This window comes from Blennius ocellaris (genome assembly GCF_963422515.1).
Source record: "Blennius ocellaris genome assembly, chromosome: 4".
Lineage (NCBI taxonomy): Eukaryota > Metazoa > Chordata > Actinopteri > Blenniiformes > Blenniidae > Blennius > Blennius ocellaris.
Genome location: NC_137653.1, coordinates 14798527 through 14822399, shown reverse-complemented (window position 1 = coordinate 14822399; position 23873 = coordinate 14798527). Strand labels below are relative to the sequence as shown.

Sequence of the window (23873 nt, the reverse complement as noted above, 5' to 3'; positions counted from 1 at the left end):
GTTTGCCAGGTTTGTCCCCTTGTTCAAAGAAGCGTTGCTTTGTTTGTAAAAGCTGAATCTCAACTTTTCTGGTTGACAACAATTCATATTGAGACTCTAACTGCAATCTTTCCTTATATAACACAGCGGAAGGGTTGGTGGCATATTCAGCATCTAAAATGTGTATTTTATCTGATAATTCTTTTAATTTAGAGAGTTCCTTTTTTTAAAAATGGGATACAAATGAAATAACCTGCCCTCGTAGATAAGCCTTAAAGGAATCCCACAGTATATCACTGCTGATATCAGGTGTGTCATTTATTTCGAAGAAAAAATTTATTTCTTTGGTAAGAAAATTTTTGAACTTAGCTTCTGAAAGCAACTGTGAATTAAATTTCCAGAATTTGTGAGCCGGTCTGCAGGGGGAAAAAGAAATGTCAACTGAAGTAGGGGCATGATCAGAGATTACTATACTGTGATATTTACAAGCAACAATATTGTGCAACACTTTATTATCTACCAGGAAAAAATCGATTCGTGAGAAGCTATGGTGAACATGAGAGAAGAAGGAGAACTCCTTATTAGAAGGGAACCTAGTCCTCCAAGGGTCCACCAATCCCAGATGGTCAGTGTGGAATTTCAAGGTAGCAGCTGATTTTGTTAGGGTGGTCTGTTTTGTAGATGACCTATCAAGAGTTGTATCCTGCACCAGATTAAAATCACCCCCAATAATGATGAGATGGTCTGCTATATTAGGTAGAGAGGAAAATAATTTTGATATAAATTTTTCATCATCCCACGTGGGAGCGTATACCGAGGCTAGAACCACAGGAGTATTCTGCAATTTGCCCGAAACTATAACAAAGCGTCCATTAGGATCACATATATTAACAGATGGTTCAAAAGCGATGTCCTTGTGTATAACAATCGCAGCACCCCTTACTTTCTCAGTGAAACCAGAGTGGAACAAGTGACCCATCCAGGGCCTTTTCAAACGAGAAATATCACAATTACGAAGGTGAGTTTCCTGTAAGAAGCACAGATCTCCCTTGAGGTGTTGTAGGTGCGATATTACCTTGTTGGCCTTGACGACATTGTTCAGTCCTTTGACATTCCACGAAATAAAGCGGATATTTCTACCTGTCATCAAAATAGGCTTTCATCAGAATCAGCTGACTGAGCTGCAAAAGGAAGCACACACACATAAAAAAAAAAGAGGGGGGAGGAGGGGACGACGACGACAATACAAGAAACAGTCTCCATCGAGAATTTGATCAATTCCATTCGTTCTCCTCTTGTTCTTCAATGACCATCTGGGCCTTTTCGATTATTTCAAGAAAGTTGCTGTTTGCTTTGTTGCCAGCTCTGCAAAGGCCTCCCCCTTTCTCAGCCAGCTTTATGATTTATACCTTGAATACTTTATCTTCCCTCTTCGACTTGACATTTCCCACAACTGCTCCTGCAGTTCAGCTCAACCCAAACAGTTGTAGTCGCATTAAGGTTTTACTGTGAAGGCTTGGTGATCTGCTGCAGCATTACCTTCCTGCTGGGCCAAGAGCCTCGTCAGAGACCGGAGGGTGTGACGATGGGTTTCTATTGCTTTCGGAATCTCGCAGTCATGCCGGTTATAGATTCCTTGAATCTCGATGGAAACTCAACAGTATTGACTGCAAGAACCCCTCTGAACCGTCGCAGCGCCGTCTTCTTGGTTTAAAGCAGGAAACACATCAAGAAAGCTCTCCTCTCCTCTGCATCTCAAACAAGTTGCATTTTGAACCATCCTCCCATCCCGTGTGCCCGCTTTACCCGACATAAGGCCACTGGGAATTGGATTATTTTTATTATTTTATAATGTCTGTCAATTTACTGTTATTATTGAGCGGTTGTTGTGTGTTACAGTTTTGTTGTATTGAATGATTTGTACCATCACGATATGTTGATGTCACTGATGCCGTGTTCCCTTTTCCCCAGACTGTGGAAAGAGTTGAGCAATATTTTAAAATGTAGGAAGCATTTATGTGGGCTCTCATCTGGTGATTTATTAACCTGTGATAGCTAAAGCAGGTAACATTAAAGAATGTGTCCTCGGCTGAGGAGCGGCCTCTTGATGTTCCTTTCATGGTGAGTCCTCAGAGCCGGTTTTATCTCAGTGTTTGAAGGGTTTTGTGTTGTTCTTTAAAAAAAAAAAAAACTCCCGAGTGCTTCGACTTTCCCAGAATGATGGACCTTCATAGTCAGGTCAGTTTCTTGTATGTTCTTGTTCACTTCCCCATATTATGTTTACTTAATGAAGTTTACCTTTAATATATTCATGCTATTCTAATGTGGGAACTCCAACCTAAGTTTGTCGTATGTTTGATAATTCCCCCCAAAAAGAATTAAATTAAATTAAATTAAATTAAAGTACTTATTAATAAATTACTACTGTAGAAGTGTGTATGTGTTATATATAAACTCAAAAGGTGATTTTTTCATAGTTTTCACCTCATAATTTAAACTACTGTTACAGTGATTTAAAAACAGACATAATCTTTCAAGAATTAGGTTTAAGTCAAACTGCATGAAGTTGAAACTTATATTCTTATATTATATTCTTCTTTCTGTGTATATTTTACCCAATCAGCTAATTTGAGCTACTTTGTTATCTTTACTTACCTTTAGTTAAGATAAGTTAACCTTTTAAAATCTAGTCATCATACCTGCACACATTATTTTTGACATTAACATAAAATGACATCACTTGGGTAAGTACATAAACACAGCATAGTAATAAAAACAAAACAAAAACCGGTTGCTGCATCCTGACTTTCATTTGATAACAATTTATCATTTCTGGCACTTAAGGTGTCGGGTGTACACTTAGGGTGACTATATGACAATTTCTTTATTCAAGATATTCATTGTCATATATGCAGACAAATAGGTATTTTCTCTGGACTATGAAAAGTTTACTCTGCTCATCCCCCAACGTATAATTTACTAAAACATGAAAAAAAGAACAAACAGAGCATAAAAGTTTAAAGTTTCAATAAACAGTATTGTGTTTGACATTTGTGTGCTGCTGAGACGGCAAATCAAGTGGTAAATAAAAAAAAGATTGAAAATAAATTGGGTTATAAATATGTGTATATTTTATTATACACTTTCAGTCAGCCTACATGAAACACATGATTATGTACTCTAACCTTTCTATTCATCTGCGTGATTGCTTTATGTTTTGAGTAGGATGTTTATGTCAAGCTGCTTTTTTGTTATTTCTTTAAATATTAATTTAGTCTATATTATTTAAAATAGCTTGTGAAAAAGTCATTTTGCGATCTGTTCTGTAATCTGTCCGGCATCACATTCGTGATAGACTTGGGATCGAGAGGTTGGAGGTTCGATTCCCAGAGTGGACAGGTCAACACTGTGTATTCCTGAGCATGACCCTTGACCCCCACCAGCTCCCAGAGAGGCTTAATGTGATTATTTAGGATGTGAAACTGATTTGAAACTTTTGATGGATTTTTGTTCCACTGTAACGTGTTTATATAGCATGTGTTTATTATTTGTAGTAATTTGTAAACAGCTGTGACGTGATCCAGAGGATCTTCTGACTAATTTGCACTCCAGTAACAGTAGATGTGTTTACATCTGCTTTACCAACCGCATGATACCGGATGCGGAGTATAATAACAGTTCTAAACTCCAGGGAAAGTTTGGGCTGGTGAGCAAAATGAGTATTTGGAGTCCTTGATTGTTGTTTTGTGTGAAAGTTGTGTGTCGTGTCTGTCCTGCGTGGGGTGTGTGTGTGTGTGTGTGTGTGTGTGTGTGTGTGTGTGTGGCCGCGGGTCGAGGCTCCGCCTCCTGCCGGAGCTTCAAGAAGCAACAGGAAGAAAAGCTGCGGTGGAGCCAGGGCCAGTGCTGCAGGAGCAACAAGTTTACAGGGCCCGAATCATCTGGCTGCCTTTGGCCTGTGCGCATCGGATCCACCGCCCAGGCTGCAGGTGACCCAGCCCCGGGACCCGAGCCGCTCCAGTGCGACGTGGAGCATGTCCTGCCGCTGAGAGAGAGAGCGAGAGAGAGAGAGAGAGAGAGAGAGAGAGAGAGAGAGCGAGCGAGCGAGCCCCCCTGCAGTGAGGTGAGTGGTCGATCTGCCCCTCCGCCAGACCGGTGACACTTTACCGCCGCGGTGTTTTAATGTAAAGTCCAAGCTTCGCGTGTGGACTTTGGAGTTTTGTTCAGGGGGCCGCGATCCGTCCGCGCGCCCGACCGCTCCGCCACGTCAGTGCGCCCCGAGGTGAGGAGGAGGAGGAAGGGGAGGGGGGGGGGGGTAATAAGAATGCGCTGTTGCTCCTCTGTTTTAATGTCCGTTCAATTAACAAAGAGGGGCGCTATGGAGGAGCACCACGTGTCGGGACGTGGGAGCCGCTTCCCGTCCGCCCCGGCCTGTCTGCCTCCGCCCACTGGCCTCCAGAGCCTCCAGCCTCCAGGTGACCCCGGGCGGCGGGATGGGATCACCCTGGAGGTGAAACTGAAAGCTGCACCGCTGGTTCCTGTCCTCGGAGACTGCAGGGAACCCAGATGTTGTGTTTGCACACAAAGTAACTTGTACTCTCTTTATCCAGTGCTGCAGAAAGCCAAGGCCACTTTTTCTACAGAAAAAGTTAGTTTTCTTCATACTTTAAGACAAAGAATGACATCTTCCATTAGTTGTGGAACATAAAGTGAAACATTTATAGGACTGATCATTTCTTTTATGAGTCCATCCAGTGTATGGCTTATATTGAGAGAAAAGTGTAATGATGATGTACATGGGGGACAGTGCCCCTCCGATATTGCATACAGTATACACCCTTATATATCTGAGTCATATAAACTTTCTTCTGGCAGTATTCACCAGATTGTTGTATAGCTCATTCTCACAGTTTCCTTTTCTGCACATAATAAAACGGACGACCACACTTAATTAAAATCCAGTCATGTAACACCACCGACAATTTCATTCTTCTGGATCCAGGATTTGATTAGGATTTCTCTGCAAATTAAAACACTTTATTTCATGTCCCATTTTCTGTGAGCCTGCCAAATGTCATCAAAGTCCATCCGCAGGTTTGTGAGTTATTGTGTTAACTTACCAACAAACTAAAAGGAAGTAAAAGATATGGCTTTTTGTGCAACTTTCAGTGAAACCAAGCGTTATTTAACAGTAATTGCTTTCTTGAATTTTATTATAAAGAATTTATAAAGTTGAGTCACTTGGTCGCGGTCATGATTTTATTACATTATGAGCCATTATTATGCAAGAAGGCTTCAGGGAGGAGAGCAACAACAGGAATGAATTTTCCCAGCATCATTTTTCCTTTTAATCTTTTTGAAGAAATCATGACAAAAAGATGGGTAAAACTATTACATAGATTTTTTTTAACAATCATTTTTTTGACTGATTTCTTTGGTAATGAGTTAAAATCACTAAAGAAACTCCAGTCCATTATTATTAATATTATTATTGTTATTATTATTATTTTCATACTTAACAATACTACTACTACAAATAACCACCTGTTGTCACTACTAAACAGTACCACTACTAGTATAACAAACAACACTGTTACTACATATCTACTGCTAATAATACGTCTATTACTGCCACTACCGTGACAAATAAAAATCTAAAATCAGCAGAAGTTTTTATCTATTAGGCAAAAAAATGTCATTACACAATAATTGACATGCCAGTTAATGTTTTTTCCGCTTTATAATGATGCATCATTCAAACTATACTATGAGAAAATCACTTTATAATGGAAAGTGTGAAAGTACTGTGTAGTTAGTGTTGTTGATTCTAGATGTTTGCAGGGATGTGAAGTCGAATTGTTTACTGTGCTTTTAATGATCGAAACTCTTTCTTAGAATCGAAGGTTTTGCTGAAGTGTTAGAAAACTCGGGTCTGCTGAGGAAAATGAAAGTCGTTGCTGTTTTATGTTCATCCTGGTGTATTTATGCCACGTAATCGGTGCAGCGAGCTGTTGCATTTCTGGGGAGATGAAATGTTATATTTCCTACCTGCTTCCTAATTTGGTTCGGATGTGAATAATTTCGAGAGGAATTTTTAGTCCTTGATTTTTTCCTTGATACACAGGAATGCTGGCAGACGGTCTGACTCCACTTTGTTTGCGTAAAAGAAAGAAATGTGATCTGTTGACACATCTCTTCCTCTCTTTAACTACTTCATATTACCCACTTCAGTATTTATAGTTTGGCATTGTTAGTCATTCAAATCTTCCCCTTGTACCACTTGAAGTCTTGAAGTGTTGTGTTTTTTTTTTTAACCACAACTTTAACAAAGCATCACTGCAATAGATGTAGTATATCATAGAGTAACAGGTACTATCGCAAGAAATAAAAGCCCTGTGTCAGTGCACATTGATGTCAGGACTGACCCGAGTTGTAACATTTCAAACTATGATTAAAACATCTGTAATACCTTCACGTGGAAGGTTTCAAGTTATATTGGGAACCTCCACTAATATATTACACGTGGTAATAAATTGCCACATTTCACCATTAAACTTTTATCGCGATCGTAAAGCTTTACATAAATATTATGGAAAAGTACCACTTGCCTTGTGGCTTGCGACGGCAGTTCCACTTGCATATTTCACTTTTTAGTTCCACCTCATTCTAAAAAAAGGTTTTCTTGAAAGCAGGTTGGATTTTCATTGCAAGGAAGTTGACTTTGAGTGCCGTAACGGCAACATCTCATATAATCTGTCTGAAAGATCAACAGCTTTCTAATTCTTCAGTCATTTAAAAAAAAAAAGAAAAAGAAGCACTCAGTCAATCACAGAGATAATTCAGTGAGATCTGTATGTAATATCACATCGGAATCTCCTGTGTAGCAACCGAAGTCCCTTTGGTCTGGTGAGATTTGTAGTGTTTCTCACCAGATTATCTAAATCTTGATAATATAGCTAAAACAGTACGGATATTGCACTTTTATCTGTTGTTTTGTTTTGCAAGCTCATATTGCAAAAGTACAACTCATACACTCGGGAGGGTTTCTTCCAGCAAGACCAAACATTTGACGTGTTGCTTGGAGCGAAAGATTTGCGAGTATCCGACCTGGCAGTTGGAAGATCGCGGCACGATATAGGAGAGGATAGATTCCTCGTTGAAGTGTTTTTGGATTTGTGCAGATTGTGTTTCTACTCTTTTGTTGCTGTGCTTTGCTCACTCGCCTCTCCAGGAACAATGTAAGCTGTGGCCCTACTTCATCTCTTTCACACTTTATCTGCCTCGGCTGTGCTCATGGCTCATACCGGAGTCGGGCGCAGCGAAGGTCTGAAGTGATAGCTTTTTTTTTATTATTATTATTATTTGCGACTTTGTGTCCTCAAAGTCTTTAAGTCATCTGAACTCTTATTGTGTTTGAAGCCACTTTCACCTTGTAGGTTTTAGTTAATTATCAGTATTGATCACATTATGAAGTGGAGCAAATCACTCAAATTCACCCTTCTTATAAAATAAGGTTCGGAAAATGGACCTAAAGAAACGCCTCGGTTCACCCTTTATATGTGGAAAAACGTCATTATAAAACAGAAAGCAAATCTAATATCTTCTGCCGAGGCTTAAGCCAGACAGACAGAGGACTTTAAATAAAGTAGTATTGAAGGTGAAACATTACGAGGTCACGTTTTATGAGCGCTCTCTCAAGCTGAGGGTGATTGGGGAAAATGAGGCCGGAATAGATATTCGTTCTTTGCACACAGACGCGAGGTGGTCCACAATTTGTCACAGTGACATATCACTTTTGATCTAAACAAGATCGACAGTGTTGTGAAATATAAGGGGACGTGGCGGTTTTTGTCACAGGAGAGGAGTGGAGGTTTGCTGGTGGTGAGGACAGCGGGGGGGGGGGGGGGCGGATCTCAACACACAACATGATGTGAGATCAGGGGAATGGATACGGTGGAAATGTGTGAGAGAGGACATGCGGGGAGTCGCAGTCCAGGTATGAAACTGGTTGGTGTTGAGCGGACTGGACAGGGGCAGTGGTGGAAGGAAAAGTAGGTTAGGGGGTTGGGATGAGCTGAGAAAATGTACCAAGCAGGTTTGACAGATTAAAGGCTGAGACTTGAACAAAGGGAAGGAAAGAGTAGGATGGTGATCTCTCTGCCTGGTTTTGTGCCGGCTTCCTGGCAGGGGATGGAAGGAGGAGAGTTAAATTTGGAGCAGCTGGACAAAAAAGCTCTTGAAGGTGCTTCCCTTGCTTTAGAGTTATGGCCAGAAGTCCTGTGCATTAGTGTGTTTATTTCAAAATTCGCAGCGCATTCAGTGAGTCATTTCACTTGTTTCGAAGAGTTCGGTAACCATGTTCTGCAGCTTGTGGATCGTAAAGCTCGTAGGGTTATATTTTTAGCTTTCTGGTTTTACTTGAAACTGGTGACTGACAGGAAACGCAGGGTGAGATGATGTGAATGTGGCATGCGACGCAGGTCTCTGGCTAGATGTTGCAAATTCCATGTCATGCCCTGTAATCATTCAGCTGCTGAGGCACTTCGCTGTTCATGACAGCACAAGAACAGTGAATAATTCCCCTTTGGGTGCGACTCAGAATATACCACTTATTCCAGCACATTGGACCCAAAGTACAAAGAGACCCCCAACACTGGACAGCACCAAGACCTTGTTTACCAATTATATCAACGACGCACAGCTACAACAACCAAATTATAATGTTTTTGTTTTTTAATCATATCAACTTCAGTTATAGGCATTAATTTGATTTGTCGGTTTTAGTATACTAATGAACTTTTAAAATGATATGTTTATCATTTATACCCACTTTATCCATCTTATCCATCTTAAGGTCACAGTGAGCTGGAGCCATTCTTGCGCTCTCTGGGCTAAAAGCAGGGTACACTCTGGATGAGATGGATCTCATGAGACATTCACCAACCTTACATGTATTCCGTTGCCCAGAGCCCATGAACAAGGGGAACAAGCAAACCATGGACTCAAACTAGAGTCAACTTGCTGTGAGGCTCGAGTTTAAAAAAAAAATGGTGTAGGAGCCATTTACACCTTTTGCTGGGCAGGATATTTAGATTATTGTTGTCTTGGAAAAGCAAACAGTTCTTGCTCCACGACCCAATTCTTCACTTTCAACCAATCAACATGCCAACTCACTCCAACGGCACGTTCCAAGTAACACATGAGAATGGGAGCAAACAGAAGATCATTTAACATTGCAGCAGCATGAAGCAGTTCAAACAACCATGACAAATAAATCGATCAAATAACATTCAACACATAACCTTGGTAATAAATATGGCGCTGGGGAAGGCATGCACTCTACCAAGTGCCCGTTCTGGTTTGTGTCTGTCTCGGTTCACTCCACCTGTGCAGCAGTGACGGTAACTGGACACTGGAAGATTGGAAAATGGCGTCGGAGATGCTCTCACCTTACATGAAGAACACCCTCCGGTTGGAGTTCAGGCTTGTATGTTTCTATGTTGGACGCGAAGCATCGAAGGTTAACAAGCATGTCAGTGTTGGATCGATTGGTTGAGTGGTCAATAAGAAGGTTGCCGGTTCGATTCCCCATCTTCCCCCTGTCCACATGTGTCCATGAACAATACACAAAACCCCAAATTGCTCCAAATGGGTGGAGTGAGCGCCTAGCATGGCAGCAGCCTCCATTGTTGTGCGAATGGGTGAAAGTGATAAATAGTGCAATGTGCTCTGGGGGCTGTTAAATCAGTTAAAAGCACGATATAAGTGGATTTCATCTACCCTCTTGGCGAGAGTGCTCCATATTGAGAAGAGCCAGTTGAGGTAGTTCAGTAATCTGATTACAATGCTCCAGGGTGAGCCCATGACCTGCTTGACAAACTGTATTTCTCAGGTGGTCAAAATCAGCTTGGCATGGATGGATGGATGGGTGGATGGAAGGAAGGATAGGGGTTCTGTCCGTCCAACCCATAGTGGTTGTTAATGCATAAAGACAAATGTTATCTGAAATCAAGTCTTAGCAGGGTGCTCTACCATCACCAGGCTATTTAAATAATGTTATTATATTCAGTGCAAAATGCAATAATTTGATTTCAAAAGGTTTTGTGTTAGTAAATGTTTTCCTGTGTGCCTACAAAAAAAAAAGGCTCTGGTGGTGGGGATGTGGATGAAATGAGACAAGTACCCCCAAAGAATTTGCCACACTCAAGAAAATATGAGCAAAATAGGCTTTCATTTACAGAACTCATGAATTCCTGATAAGAGAGTGCCTTTTTTGACATTTAAAAGTTCTTTCTGAGACAAGCTGCTGGCAGTGGGGCTGAAATATATATTCAGAAATGGATATTGAGGCACAAGAGTAGTTGAGGAGCGTCAATTAATTCGGGATGTGGTCAATTTGCAGGGGAAATGCGTTGGATTTCAGCCTCAGCAGTGAGTTATGAGCCCAAGGACATTTCTGACTTTATTGTTGAACAACCAGCAGCTTCTCACAGCCAGAATGTGAGAGGAGTTTGTAGCTCGCCCAGGGGGAAGAGTTCAGTAAGAGTTCAACATTATGCTGATGAGCTTTTATTAGACGCTTTTTTTACTGTCTCTGTTTTATTGTTTTAACAGTGCCAATGTTGCCCCCTCATTAAAAGCCATAAGGCTGAAATACCTCAGCATCTTTTAAATGAAATGCTATGATTGATTTTTTTTTTTTTTTGTTGATATTTTGGTTGGGGGGTAAATCCTCGAGTTTGTTGATTCCATGTCTTTCCATCACTGCCATGAGGCTGCTAGTGAAACATATTCAGTATTTAAGGTGCTACACGTATTGATATCAGGTAAACTCTTTACCTGAACCAAAGCCTGGAATATTAAGTTAGTTGAGCAGTGTAGATTAAAAAAAAAATGAACGACTTAACAGCTGGGAAAGGTGTACAGTTGAAGGAATCTGTTGGAATGTTAGGGAATGAAGAAGCCATACTTTTAATATTACATTATAATATGCTTGACACATGCAGCTCCATCCGGTTTATAATAACACACATTTAGGCAGTAAAAACACTGAATGAACTGTGATGGGCTATTGTTCCCACGCACGGTGCATGTCAACATATTTGGCCAATCGGATGTCAGATTCATGTCAGTACATGGATGTGTGAGTGACAGAGCTCACAAAGCGCCTGGAGGGAGCTCAGTGAGCCTTGTGATGTCAGAAGAGACCAATGAGGAAACTCTGGGCCAAGAAGAACTCGTAGCTAACCCCAAAGTCATATCGGGCGCGACTTCGGTGGATTGGTGTACCGCAGCTCTCAGGGTGATCGGCTGTCATTGTAGACCACGCCCATGTTTACAACTGGAACTTGGACAGGAAGTCTTATATTTCACACGAGGCCTATCAAGTTGGGCAGAGACCAAGCCGGACCGGAGGTTACCACAGGAAAAGCATCATGAATCTGGACTTTTTTTTTTTTTTTACTTAATTTCTTCAAAATTAACAGAAGACAGAGGCACAAAAAGGACAAAAATAACCAGAGTTGCAAACTTTGCTCCTGAAACACTGCTGGTGGGAACTGCACGTGCATCGTAATGTTACTGCACTACTCCGTAACTTCATCACGTATCATGTTGCCCCGTCGTAATTCATGTTGCCTTTGCCCTTCAGTCTGTTACATCATGGCCATGGCCCATGGCACCCGTGTCCAGTACGAGCCGGTGGCAGAAATCGGCGGAGGCGCTTATGGGACTGTTTATAAAGCCCGCGACACGGAGAGCGGGCAGTTCGTGGCTCTGAAGAGCGTCCGTGTCCAGACGGACCAAAACGGCCTGCCAAGCTCCACAGTGAGAGAGGTCGCTCTGTTGAGACGGCTAGAGCAGTTTGACCACCCCAATGTAGTGAGGTAAGCCCCCCCCCCACACACACACACACACACACACACACACACACACACACACACACACACAGAGCTGTGCTGCTGCTTGTGTTATCTGTCCTCCTCTCTGCACGCCTCTCACAGCGGCTGTGCTGCTCTTGTCCACAACAGGCTAATGGACGTCTGTGCCACCCAGAGGACAGACCAAGAGACCAAAGTCACGCTCGTGTTCGAGCATGTGGACCAAGACCTGAAGACGTACCTGGAGAGAGCTCCGGCTTCAGGTTTACCTCCTGCCCGCATCAAGGTGACAAGAGAGTGAAGAGACGACTGCCCTTTGTCAAATATGCAGAAGATGAAGTGATTTTTGTTTCAGTTGTTTATTCCATTTTAAAACCCTCTTTAGTGCTGTTGAATCTGCTTGTGAACCGAAACTATTTCAACTAAATATGTCAATGTTTTGTTTTGGTTTTTTTTTTGCAGGATTTAATGAAACAATTACTTTGTGGCCTTGCATTTCTTCACTCTAACCGCGTGATGCACAGAGACCTGAAACCAGAGAATATTCTGGTAACCAGCCAGGGGCAGGTCAAACTGGCTGACTTTGGCCTCGCCAAGATCTACAGCTGCCACATGGCCCTCACCCCTGTGGTAAGACACTCCCAAAAAGATTCAGCACACAACTTTACCTGTTTGAATGAAATTAAATGTTTGTCGGGGGTTTTGAAATTTAATATCAGCTCAACATGCTGTGAAAACAGGGTGTGACTTCAATGTCCCTGAGCTGTTCGACGTGTCTTTTAGTATTAACATACAAAACAAACACAAAGGCAACCATCGCTGCTCCCCCCTCTGTCATCCAACCGTTAATATTAAAGGTGTGTGTATAGATCTAATATTAGAAAGCACCAAAAGCGGACAAACGGCGTGAGAAAACCACATTTTTCATTTCAAACCAAGTGTGTGGGATTATTGTAGTGACTTTTCCTGCCGTAGGGCCACCTTGTTCTTTTTCTCCGCAGTGTTCACACTTGTGGTTTCCTGGTCTGGAAGACAGTGGGAATAATTTGCATGCGGGTGAAGACAATTACATCTCATAGTGGTTTGTGTTTCAGGAGTAGCACACATAAGTATTCGCATTCGATGGGACCTTTCTTGGTTTTCGTGGGTTTTGTGGCCACTGTCTTTTTTTCTCAGGCGACATTTAGATTGAAGGCAAAGCCTATATCTGACTCTTTATTTCCCCTTATGTGACCGATATCTGATTTTTTTTTTCTCGCAATCCAGACCACTTTCAAATGTGATCCTAAATCACTCATATCCAATGTTTTTTTTGTTGTTGTTTTTTTTAGACAACCTAGGTCTGAACATTGATGTCGTGTTACATTTTCGAAGGATCACAATTCTGTGCTGGAGACAAAACAATGGAGGAGACTCCACATCCACACATAGTTATGCACAGAGGCAGCAGCCACTGTTTCACGAAAGGTCATCATTAAAATGTATGCTCTTTTTTTCGAAAATCTTCTCTTTCCCTTTAAATTTCCATCATAACTTTGCTGGCTCCGAGTGCCCCATAACTTCAAAATTAATGCACACATTGTGACATATCAAACATCCACCGTAACAGAAATAATACAGTAACCAGCGTGTAACAGTAACCTGTGTGATATAATGTCTTCATCTGTGCCAGCGGGTCTCTTTAGAGACGTTGACTCTTTCACACTGGAGCATGATTTAGGTCACATTTAAATAACACAAACAAGGGCAAAAAAACCCAAACAAACATTCAATCACGATTCAGATGAAAAGAATTAAGCACAAAGACACTTTGTATCTGCAATCACTTACGTCTAAATTCCACTAAATCCTTCATCCTGAATGCTCTTGGAAACAGTGCGGCATGTTTAAGAGGCTTGAGCTGCCGTCGCAGCGCTGTGAGGCAGCGTCAAATGTTACCTTGAGACTGTCAACATGTTAATTGTCACAGTGTGAATGTCTTCATGTTTAGCAGCTTTCAAGTGTTATTTCAGTCTCATTAATGTTGTTACTCTCAACACAAAGCGCAGTGAAACATTCATTCACTCAAGCAACTACAAACACCGCATAAGGAACTGAAACATTGAAGTTGAGTGGAGTAAAAACGCCAGACGGGTGAATATGTGGCCCGAGGGGAGAAAAGAAGAGCGAGAGACGCAGCCATTGCTGATGACCAGCATGTGGTTGATCACAGAGGAAACCGGGTTGGACACGCCCAGTTTCCTCCAGTAACACACGGAGCACCAACACCAATAAAAGCAACGTCTTGGAGTTTAGGTTTAAGCTACAATAAAGTTGTTTTTACTTCTTTTTTTTTTTTTATTTCTCTATGCTTATGTTTCCCAGGTTGTGACGCTGTGGTATCGACCTCCTGAAGTCCTGCTGCAGTCCAGTTACGCCACCCCGGTGGACATCTGGAGCACCGGCTGCATCTTTGCCGAGATGTTCCGACGCAAGTGAGTGAGAAGATTAAAGATGGACACAAACTCCGCAAAGAACAGAGAAACTTATTTGTTTTCTAAAAGTGGAACTCACTTAGTTCTGAGATTATTATTTTCTGAGGCAGATCATTGCATTGGAAACTTTACGTGATCTGGGTTGGGTCATCCTGAGTTTCCCTGAACGCCCAGATGAGCTGGGCCCTTTAAATGTTGTCGCTGCAAGGAATTGTGGGGCACCGTGATCTGGTCTCCTTTGGTAAAGGATGCATCGGTGTTTCCTGGACTGAAGGAGGTTCTGAAGGAAGCACCGATCCTCGTTTCCTTAGCTTATTGAGAATTCCAACGTTCCTTATCATGGCCACCACTTAAACACTTCCGGGGTTTAAGGAAAAGTGGACAGGAGAGGAGATAGGAGGCACTATTCGAATGCACCCTATGGTATTTGAGGAGTGTATGTATACATCCTAATCAGTCAGATTGACTGGTACTTTGACTGTATTGCATGTTTAGGGGGGGGCAGTGTGGTGATCCGGAAGCTTCTGACAGGAAGTTAATTTGTTCAAATCTAGCTGAGAGCGGGCCAACAGTATAAAATCAGACATGCAGATCACACGGTCCCCCTGTTTGTTTTGCTCATACCGTTGTTATAAATGAACAACATCTCAGTGCTGTGTTTTAACCTTTGAACAGTTTTACGCTGTCGGACATCAGACACCAAATTAAAGCACACACTCGAACCAACAGCAGTGACGGTCATGCGAGGTGCTCACACACCCTTAGAAGCGAGTTAAAGTGCAGCACCTTATCAAATGCAACTTTAACACATATATAGGTGGAGCAGCTGTTGGAACCGCCACTAACAACAGCCCCTTAAAGCACGTGGACCTCAGTCACTCCACTAAAGGTCAAATTCACCGAGTGGTGTTTGACAGTGTTCATCCACTGTGACGGATTGTTGAATGACAGGCTAAGAAACGATCCTTAAGCTTTGTGTGATGAAGTTTTGTGCTGCTTCAAGTCAGCATGAAGGATGTCACAGCTTGGATAATGGTTGTTTTTTTTGTTTTTTTTTCTCCCCCTACTGCTAGGCTTACAGAACTGAAGGGAATAAAAAAAAAAATCGCATGTCGAGCACTTTGATTGATTGACTTTTTAATTTATTTAGGCACACATCAGAAAAATATACAGAAAAGACTTCTATGAAAAGGGGTTTCATCTAAGTGCATCAGCGCATTTTAAAATCAACAAATATGATATGCATGAAGAAGCGGTCTGAAAAAATAAACACAGGATGAATCTATTTGCGTGAAAGTTCCGGCGTCGGTGCATATATTGTCTGTTTTGGCGTGCGCGGGTGTCAATGGAAGCCAGAAACAGTCTTGAGGTGAGATCAGTCTGTGTGTTTTCGGTTTTGATGGTCTTGAAGCTTCTGCCAGTTCAGACATGAGGTGATGGAGGCGTGGCGTGCCCCCGTGAGGATGCGGCGAGATTATTATTGTATGTAATCAGTGAAGCTCCAACCTGACGACGCGCCGTGCCGCCTTCATCAGCCAACGTGCAGCTGGCATACCAGACTGTGGTGCCGTTGGTCCAGATGGACTCCGCGGTGCTTCTTGTGCAAGTGCAGGATTTTAGTTGGTCCATGTTAAGTGTTTCATCAGTGTGACTCCAGTAATTTCAGGTTTTTCCTTCTCCTCATGAAAATGGAGGGAGAGATGCATGTGATATCTGTTCAGCATTGCTGTGAAATCCTCTTCTTGTTGTTTCTGTAGTCACAGTCTCACTCCGCTGTGGATCATCGGTTACTCATCTTGGCTCAGGGAGGTCCGCTCCACTTTTAGACTTGTCGCTTATCGGCTGTAACAGGTTCACTCATTACTGAGTGATGTCCTGATGTTATCTCATACACGTCCAAGTCTCAGAGTCGAAGCAAACACAACAAGTACCACTTCAGAGCATTTAGTGGATCGACGGGTTTTCGGCGTTATCTTGACCTGATCGTCAATTTTTGGGTGATTTTGCTCTGGGTGTGAAACCTGAGGTAGAGTCACAACCAAGCAGCGCCGACATCTTGAAACTAAAAGCTTCTGCACACTAACTAGAAGCAGCACTGATGCCATTTGAACAACCATAGTAACAATATTTGAGTTATTAATAATACAAAATCAATGAAAATCTATCACTTCTTGGACAAGTTTCAAGTCTTGCAGGTTGTTCTGGTGCAGCTCAGATACTGTGCGGTTCATCTTCGTGATGCACGAACTAGTTCCATCTAGTGGTAAATGTGATGCATTGCATGGAAATATTGGTCACAAAATATTAGCAAATGGAGTCAAAATACCGTTTGTATAGTGATAATGTGCATATATTGCAAGAATGATACTGCAAAGGTACAGTTTTGTTATTTAATTAATGTGAGGCTTATATTTCATGAATGTCAGTCCTTATAATGATGAGGCTTTATGGTGGTGGCGTTAGTGGTTATCAGTGTGGCCTCACTGGGAGATTATTGTAGGTATCCAGGGGGACATTTCTGTGGGCAGTTGCCATTTTTCCATATGGGTTTTCCTCCAGAACGTGAGTGTGAGGTTATCTGTTACCCTGCCGTTATCCATGGTCAGTTGATCTTCTAATAATAATGATTGTTATTTCTTTGTCATTTGCATACATACATCACAATATGATTTGAATAAGAAAAAAAAACATGACAATGAAATACAATTAGATACTACAGTAAGTCTGAAACAACGAAGTAAAACTGAAAAATTCAACCCCACAAGCTGACGTGATGAAGTGCACCAAACGTACGATTGTGTTTTCATTGGCTCTGCTGCCCCAAAAGAACACGTGATGATAGTAACCAGCTGCAGTCAGTTTCATCCAGCTAACCAAACATTTTCAACTCTGCTCATCAGACCTTTGTTCTGTGGAGAATCAGAAATGGACCAGCTCGGCAAAATCTTCGAGTGAGTAGAAATGCACTTGTCCTTCTTATTTACCTAACTTTGATTACCTTGAACTGATATTTGTACTTCCCTCGATACGTCATGTCTTTCAGAGTTGTTGGCTTGCCGCCAGAAGAAGAGTGGCCGACTGATGTTACATTATCAAGAAAGAACTTCCCCCCTCTCATGGCTCGCCCAATCACGGACTTTGTTCCAGAGATAAATGAGCAGGGGGCGCAACTATTGCTGGTACGACTCATACATTAATCATTAAAGTGACTGTCCATCCTGGCCTGCTATTTGATTCATGTCTCAGCTGCGTACAGAGTTAAAATCTGGGCATTAACCAATAAGCAATCTCAGAAGAAAGAATTTTATTTGCTCGTAATAGAAGTTTTCGCTTGCAGCAGCAGAACTGGGGAATTATTGATGAGTAGTGTTGCTTATGCCCGAGCCTGAGGTGGCTCGGGCATCTATTTCGGATGCCCCCCGGACGCCTCCCGAGGGAGGTGTTTCGGGCATGTCCCTCCGGTAGGAGGCCTCGGGGCAGACCCAGGACACGCTGGAGGGACTATGTCTCTCGGCTGGCCTGGGAACGCCTTGGGGTGCCACCGGAGGAGCTGGAGGAAGTGTCTGGGGCGAGGGAAGTCTGGGCAACTCTGCTCAGACTGCTGCCTCCGCGACCCGGCCCCGGATAAAGCGGTAGCCAATGGATGGATGGATGGATAGTGTTGCTTATCTGAATGCAGAAGAAGAGAAACCAAATTGTAGTTAACATGCTTTTTGTGACTGTTACACTTTGCGAGGTCTTTGCAAAGGAGCCAGATTGAGCTCTCCTGCAGGGCTGCATGTTGGACACCAATGCACTAAATTGACTCACGACACTTGTTTTGTTGTTGGAAGTGTTATTGCAGGAGGAAAACCACTATTCCTGTGGGTTTGAGCATTGAGATGTAATCCTCTGCAGTATGTGAAATTAAACACGAGATGTATTTTGCATTTAAAAACATCTCTCAATAGAAACTGTTGATCAGATGGAAAATATGTGACTAAACTCCACCTTTTCCAGTCAATCTTTCCGTATAATGTTGAAAATAAAGGTGCAAAAAAACACACCAAGTCATGGTTTATTGAAATAAATGAAATACTATATAGTCAATCAATATTAAATGAAAGTAATGAATTATAGTAGGTAATTTTTCTGAATGATTTTCTTACATTTGGATATTTTGACATAACCTGACAACGACCACGTGTGTGTGCCGGTTGCTTGGCAACTGGACCAGACCATCGTTTGGCACACAACCCCCCCAAAAACTCGAAACACCTTTTTTTTTTTTTCTTTTCGGTTTTGGCACAATCAATATAAAAAGACAATTGGGTCGATTTAGATTTGTTAGAAGGACAATTTTACCTATTGATTAGATGAGCTTTAAAAAAGAAATTTAGATGTTCCATTCTGTTGCTGGTTCATCCTTCAGCGACAACAGAAAATATGCAAGACTTGTGAAATTCATCAGTTTGTTGTTTTAATTCGTCATAATAGGACATTTTTGCCTGCTTCCAAACCACAACTCACAAAAGCAACCTTACACCATATTAAGGCAACTCTTCGTCTCTGTCTTCAATAAACTGAGCTAACAAGACATCAGAGAGCAGCTTGAAAATATTCATATAAATGTGATGTATAGGTGCAGTAATTCAAGTGTTTCATTCCCATTAAGAATGACATTTTGATCAACAAGTAAAAAGAATCGCCTCGACGCAGTACAATGTTGCATCTTTTGACAATGCCATGATAACTGATGATTTGAAAATCGGCTGTAGTGACAAGCTACTCATTACCTTTACATTTATTTAACAATTTGGAGAGCTGTCATGTCTCTCTCTCTCTCTCTCTCTCTCTCTCTCTCTCTCTCTCTCTCTCTCTCTCTCTCTCTCTCTCTGCTGCCACAGTTATTTCCTAACTAAACTGTAGTTTACTGGAGGGTTTTGCAGAATTCCCTTCTGTCCTCGGCAACACAAAAGATTTCGCACTGTAAATAAAACAGTTGTATCCTGTCGATACCGGTGATGCATCCCAGCCATAAATAACCTTGGCCTTGAATTTATAAGAGCTTTCTGCTGCAGTCTGTGCATTAGCAGTTTGTTTTGACGGTTCGCTTGCTGCGCGTGCCTCGCTGTTAATAATCCATTAATGCATTTCTTTCACACGGGTGAAAATTAATATCGTTGCATCATTGTTTTCTCTGCAGAAAATGCTGACCTTTGACCCCTTGAAACGGATATCCGCACTGACTGCACTTGAACATCTGTATTTCCACGACGAGGAGACTGATTGAGACAAAAAGCTGAGGTCAGACAGTGAGACACGCAGCACGAGGTAACAGTGTCTCTGTAGAATCACTGCGTTGCCTTTTGACATGTTCCAGTTTGTATTTTGTATTCTTTTTTTTTTTTTGCTGCCACATGAAGTGATTAATGCCAGAGAGAGAGAGAGAGAGAGAGAGAGAGAGGAGTGATATTGAGGATCACTGGCACGCTTTTCTATGTGTAAATGTCATAATTAATGTTGTTAACATGTCACGTCTTGTGGGACAGTACCAGTGTTTTAGATGTTGGATTTCTGCGCCGGTGTCATCAGCAGGGACACATTTGCAGAAATGTCTGTCGGCTCCTTTTGAAATGTTGCTCATGCCTGTCTGTGAAGTGGCTGACAGAAGTGACACCTGGGAGGATTAGATCAGCCAGTTGTACTGATTTAGTGTGTGTGTATTGATATTCATCATACAAAAAGAACAATAACGCCATAAACCTGTGACAGGCACTAAACTGTATGACATTGAAGAATGGAAATGTATTTAAATCGTTAAAAAAAGGAGACGAGGCTGAAATAGCGAAAGAAAAACGCACAATAAAGTCACACATCAGAAAAGTGCTGATATTGACCTTCACGTATATCAAAATTGATCGTGTTTTTTTTTTTTTTTCCCCGAACGATCATAGAACTGTGAGAGTGGGCTTCATTTCCTGTTGAACGGTTTAATGTTAAAATGACATGAACTCAACAATTACTGCAACAAGTCAATAAAAAAACTATTTCAATCTCTTTCAGGACTTAATTTGTGTATTACCCTGTTAAAATGAATGAAACAAATGTGAATGGTTGATGAAAAGTGAAATGTGCTGAGATGTTTTGTCATATACAAGATTGAAATATATTTAGTGAGAAAAACACGTTTGTTTCAGTTTGTTGTTTTTAACCAACCTGTGTTTTGTTTTACTATATTCAAATTCATTTGAAGGTAAACAGATTCATCAAATAAAAAATATGTCAATGCATCAACATATAAAACTAAACTAAAAGGAATTGTATATTTCTACTCTTTCTTTTCTTTAATGAAGAAAACCTCCGTTCCGTTAGAACAAGCAATGCGTGTAAGATATTGTTACATCATGATTGTGCGATGATAAAATATATAAAAACAGGTGTTTTCTTCAACTTAAATCTCATATACCCTACCAGTGTTGGAGACACATTTTGTCTCACCTCATATGTTTTCCCTGAAATATCTTTTTTTGTGTTGTTTTTTTCTTCCACAAAACCAAATTACGGTTCAGCTAATAAGTACACAAATCCACCTCACATATTCATACAAAAACGTAATCAGGGACCCAAACAGATGTGGTTTAAGAGGGGTTTTTTTTCAGTCCACAAGCAACTGAAACAGACAAGGGCAGGTGAAGGTCACGGCTAGAAAGGCAACAGTAAACAGGCCTGGACTCTTAAAGGCTCAAACGCACACTCGGATATGATGGAGAAACTGGCAGCTGAGGAGGTCGGTACGTATTCACACTTAGAGCACGGCTAACAAAACTCATGGAGGGATCAAGGTAACGGAGCACAGAAGGAGGAGGGATATGCGCACCTGAAAGAAGAGTTACTGCAGAGCACAACATGAAAGCAGTAAATCAGACCCATAATGACATAAGATCTAACACATAAGCGAAACAACTCAACCAAAACGAGACAAAGTACAAAACGCGACACCAGAGCGTAACAATATATTTTTTTATGGTGCGAAGGTAATGTCTTAAAGTAAGCATCCGATTCAAACTGTAAACTCTTCCTGCTCCTGCTTGTTTGATTATGATGACGGCAGTTATGTATGCGAGTCAATCACAACTTTTTTAAGACTTTGGGGAAAGACACGGAAAGACAGAAGACAATGTGTAATGCCGTGTTAATACAAATCTTTTGTGAAACCCATCCCTTGCGCTAAACGTCCACACAATCTTAAACGCACTGAGATTTACGTTTTATTGTTTCAAACCACCAAAAAAAACTGACGACATCTCAAATTCTGCAGAGACTTTTAGCAGTGAAATGACACTTCCTATGATGAATAAACATCCACTCAGTGCAGCTCCCTTTAAATCTCTTTGTGGTGGTATTGAATGAACAACCTGGACTGTTGGGACTTTATAAGAATTTCACATCAAAGTACAAACACTTGGGCCTGTGTTAGTAAATACAGTATTTGCACTCAGCAGCTGAAGTTATGGTTGTCTTAAGATTTTCTTTATAAACAATTTCAGCCTGATTGAGTCCTCGAGCTCTTAATCTGTTTGCTGATAGAAACTAACCGGCTACTTCATTTGTAGTACACACATCGGACTGTAATTGATCTGTTCCTGCCACTAGCATAGCAAACAAAGAGTTATGAATCAATACAAAATGCACTGTAATTATAAAGTAGATTCATGCTGCCACACTATAAAGCTATATATTTGAATTATTGGTGCATTTCTGTGCATGTGAATGTGCACTCATTATATTTATGCAGATATATATATATTTTTTAAATGCATTTATCGGTTTACAGTTTAGTCTTTTGTGGAGAATTTTTGGTTTTGATTGGTCTATTAGGATTTAAAAAAACTGCTATAAAATAGCTGATTAACTCGGCCTAAGATCATAGGAGATCAGTGTCTATTGCAATGGAGATCAAGGATTTTCTCTTGCTTGGGTTTGCTTAATTCTCCATGAGGTGTCTCTCCCATATGCTTTGTATGGGTCTTTTTATTTATTTTTTTATTTTTTTATAGTTTTTTGTGATTTATTCGGGAAACGGTTAAAGACATAAAAAGCATGCAGCATAGCATGTGTGAATGGCTTTCAGAATTCACACAATACAGATTTGGATCACTCATGCAGAAGAAGAAGAAAATGAAGAAGAGGTCATGATGTTTTAAAGTAAAGATCAGTGAAAAGAAATGTGTCACTTTGATCTTTTTACAATAGTGAAGGAAAATAAGTGGCTTCATTCGGATTAGACTGTTTAATGACCGGGGAAAGGTCTATTACATTTTCCGAGCGTGATTTAAATCAAATGCACAATTTTTTTTCTTTGCCTTATCTCAGTTGCCAAGCGTTTATTAATGGAACCAGTGTCTTGAGAATATCCGCAGTTTTGTCTCTTTATTTTTCTCCATGTATTGGCTGCCTGTTGTTTTTTTTTTTTCTATTGTATTCCCTCTATCAGTCATCCAGACTGATCCATCCTGTGCATCCTCACTTTCTCGCTGAAAGGGGACGCACGGCGAGGCAGGGAGGGAAAGCAGGAGCTGCCCACATTGAGAGCGGAGAGACAGAGCTGGAGACGGAGCACATCACTGGCAGGAGCAGAGCTCAGGTTTGCTTTTTTCTTTTTTTTTTTCCTTTTTTAATCTTCCCCTGCCTCCTCCTCCTCCTCCTCTTTTGTTGTGTCGACACATAAAAAATCTGACGAACGTGTGCACGGACCACCAGCAGCACCTCGCAGAGAGCGGCTCTTTTCCCAGTGTGTCTCTGGGAGCTGCATCCAATGTGGAGCTTGGTTGTGCGGCAGGCTATCGGCGGGCTAGCGGGGAGCTGCAAGGCTCTGTGGCTGAGAGAAGAGGAGGGAGGGAAAAAAAAAAAAAGGAGGAGGGGCTGTGGTGAGCTGGTGGGCTTCCTCTGCCTCACAGACACATTTTATTGACTTGCTAATTGGATGAGGCACTCGGAGGAGAGGATGCAGTGACCGAGAGGAGCCGCTCTCGAAGAGGAGGGATACAGGCACCAGAAAGCGTTGCTTGGCTTGCGTAAATGTGTGGCGACTTTAACCGTATTCTGTATTTTCTTCTCTTTTTTTTTTCCCTGAGACATAACAACAGATGTTTTTCAGCATCTCCCAGTGACCCTCACAGCGTGCATACATAATTTTATGCATGACATTGTCGAATGGAGGCTCCAGCTGCCAGACGCTTCGTGACAAGTAAATGATTTGGATTTGAATGTTTTTTGGGGGGGTTTTTTCACGCCGGTCCCTTTCACCCGTTTTTATCTCGGACTCATCAGCTGGAGCCCTTTTTTGTCAGCCTTGTTTGATGTGCCATTTGATATGAATGGTAATCTGACGGCAGGATAAATCAAATCAAACGCACACAGAGCTGTGGATGGATATTTTCTTCGTAAGAAGATGAAGGTATGGTCTGAGCAAAAGCCAAGACACATACTGTAGTAAGGTGGCATTATCCAGCCAGGATTAATTTTAGTCCTAGTCAAGAAATGGATCAAGTGAATGTATTGA

The 23873-nt window shown here is 41.5% G+C and overlaps 1 protein-coding gene across 1 annotated transcript; it reads left to right on the top strand.

Moving 5' to 3' along the window:
• The first annotated feature begins 3875 nt into the window (after window positions 1-3875).
• On the top strand, window positions 3876-20442 carry cdk4 (cyclin dependent kinase 4). The gene is made up of 8 exons (XM_080494654.1): window positions 3876-4099; window positions 11627-11861; window positions 12006-12141; window positions 12318-12485; window positions 14220-14329; window positions 17230-17280; window positions 17373-17508; window positions 19515-20442. Exons 2-8 carry the CDS (start codon window positions 11638-11640, stop codon window positions 19599-19601), a joined length of 912 nt encoding a protein of 303 aa, XP_080350780.1. The 5' UTR covers window positions 3876-4099; window positions 11627-11637; the 3' UTR covers window positions 19602-20442.
• The last annotated feature ends 3431 nt before the right edge of the window (window positions 20443-23873 follow it).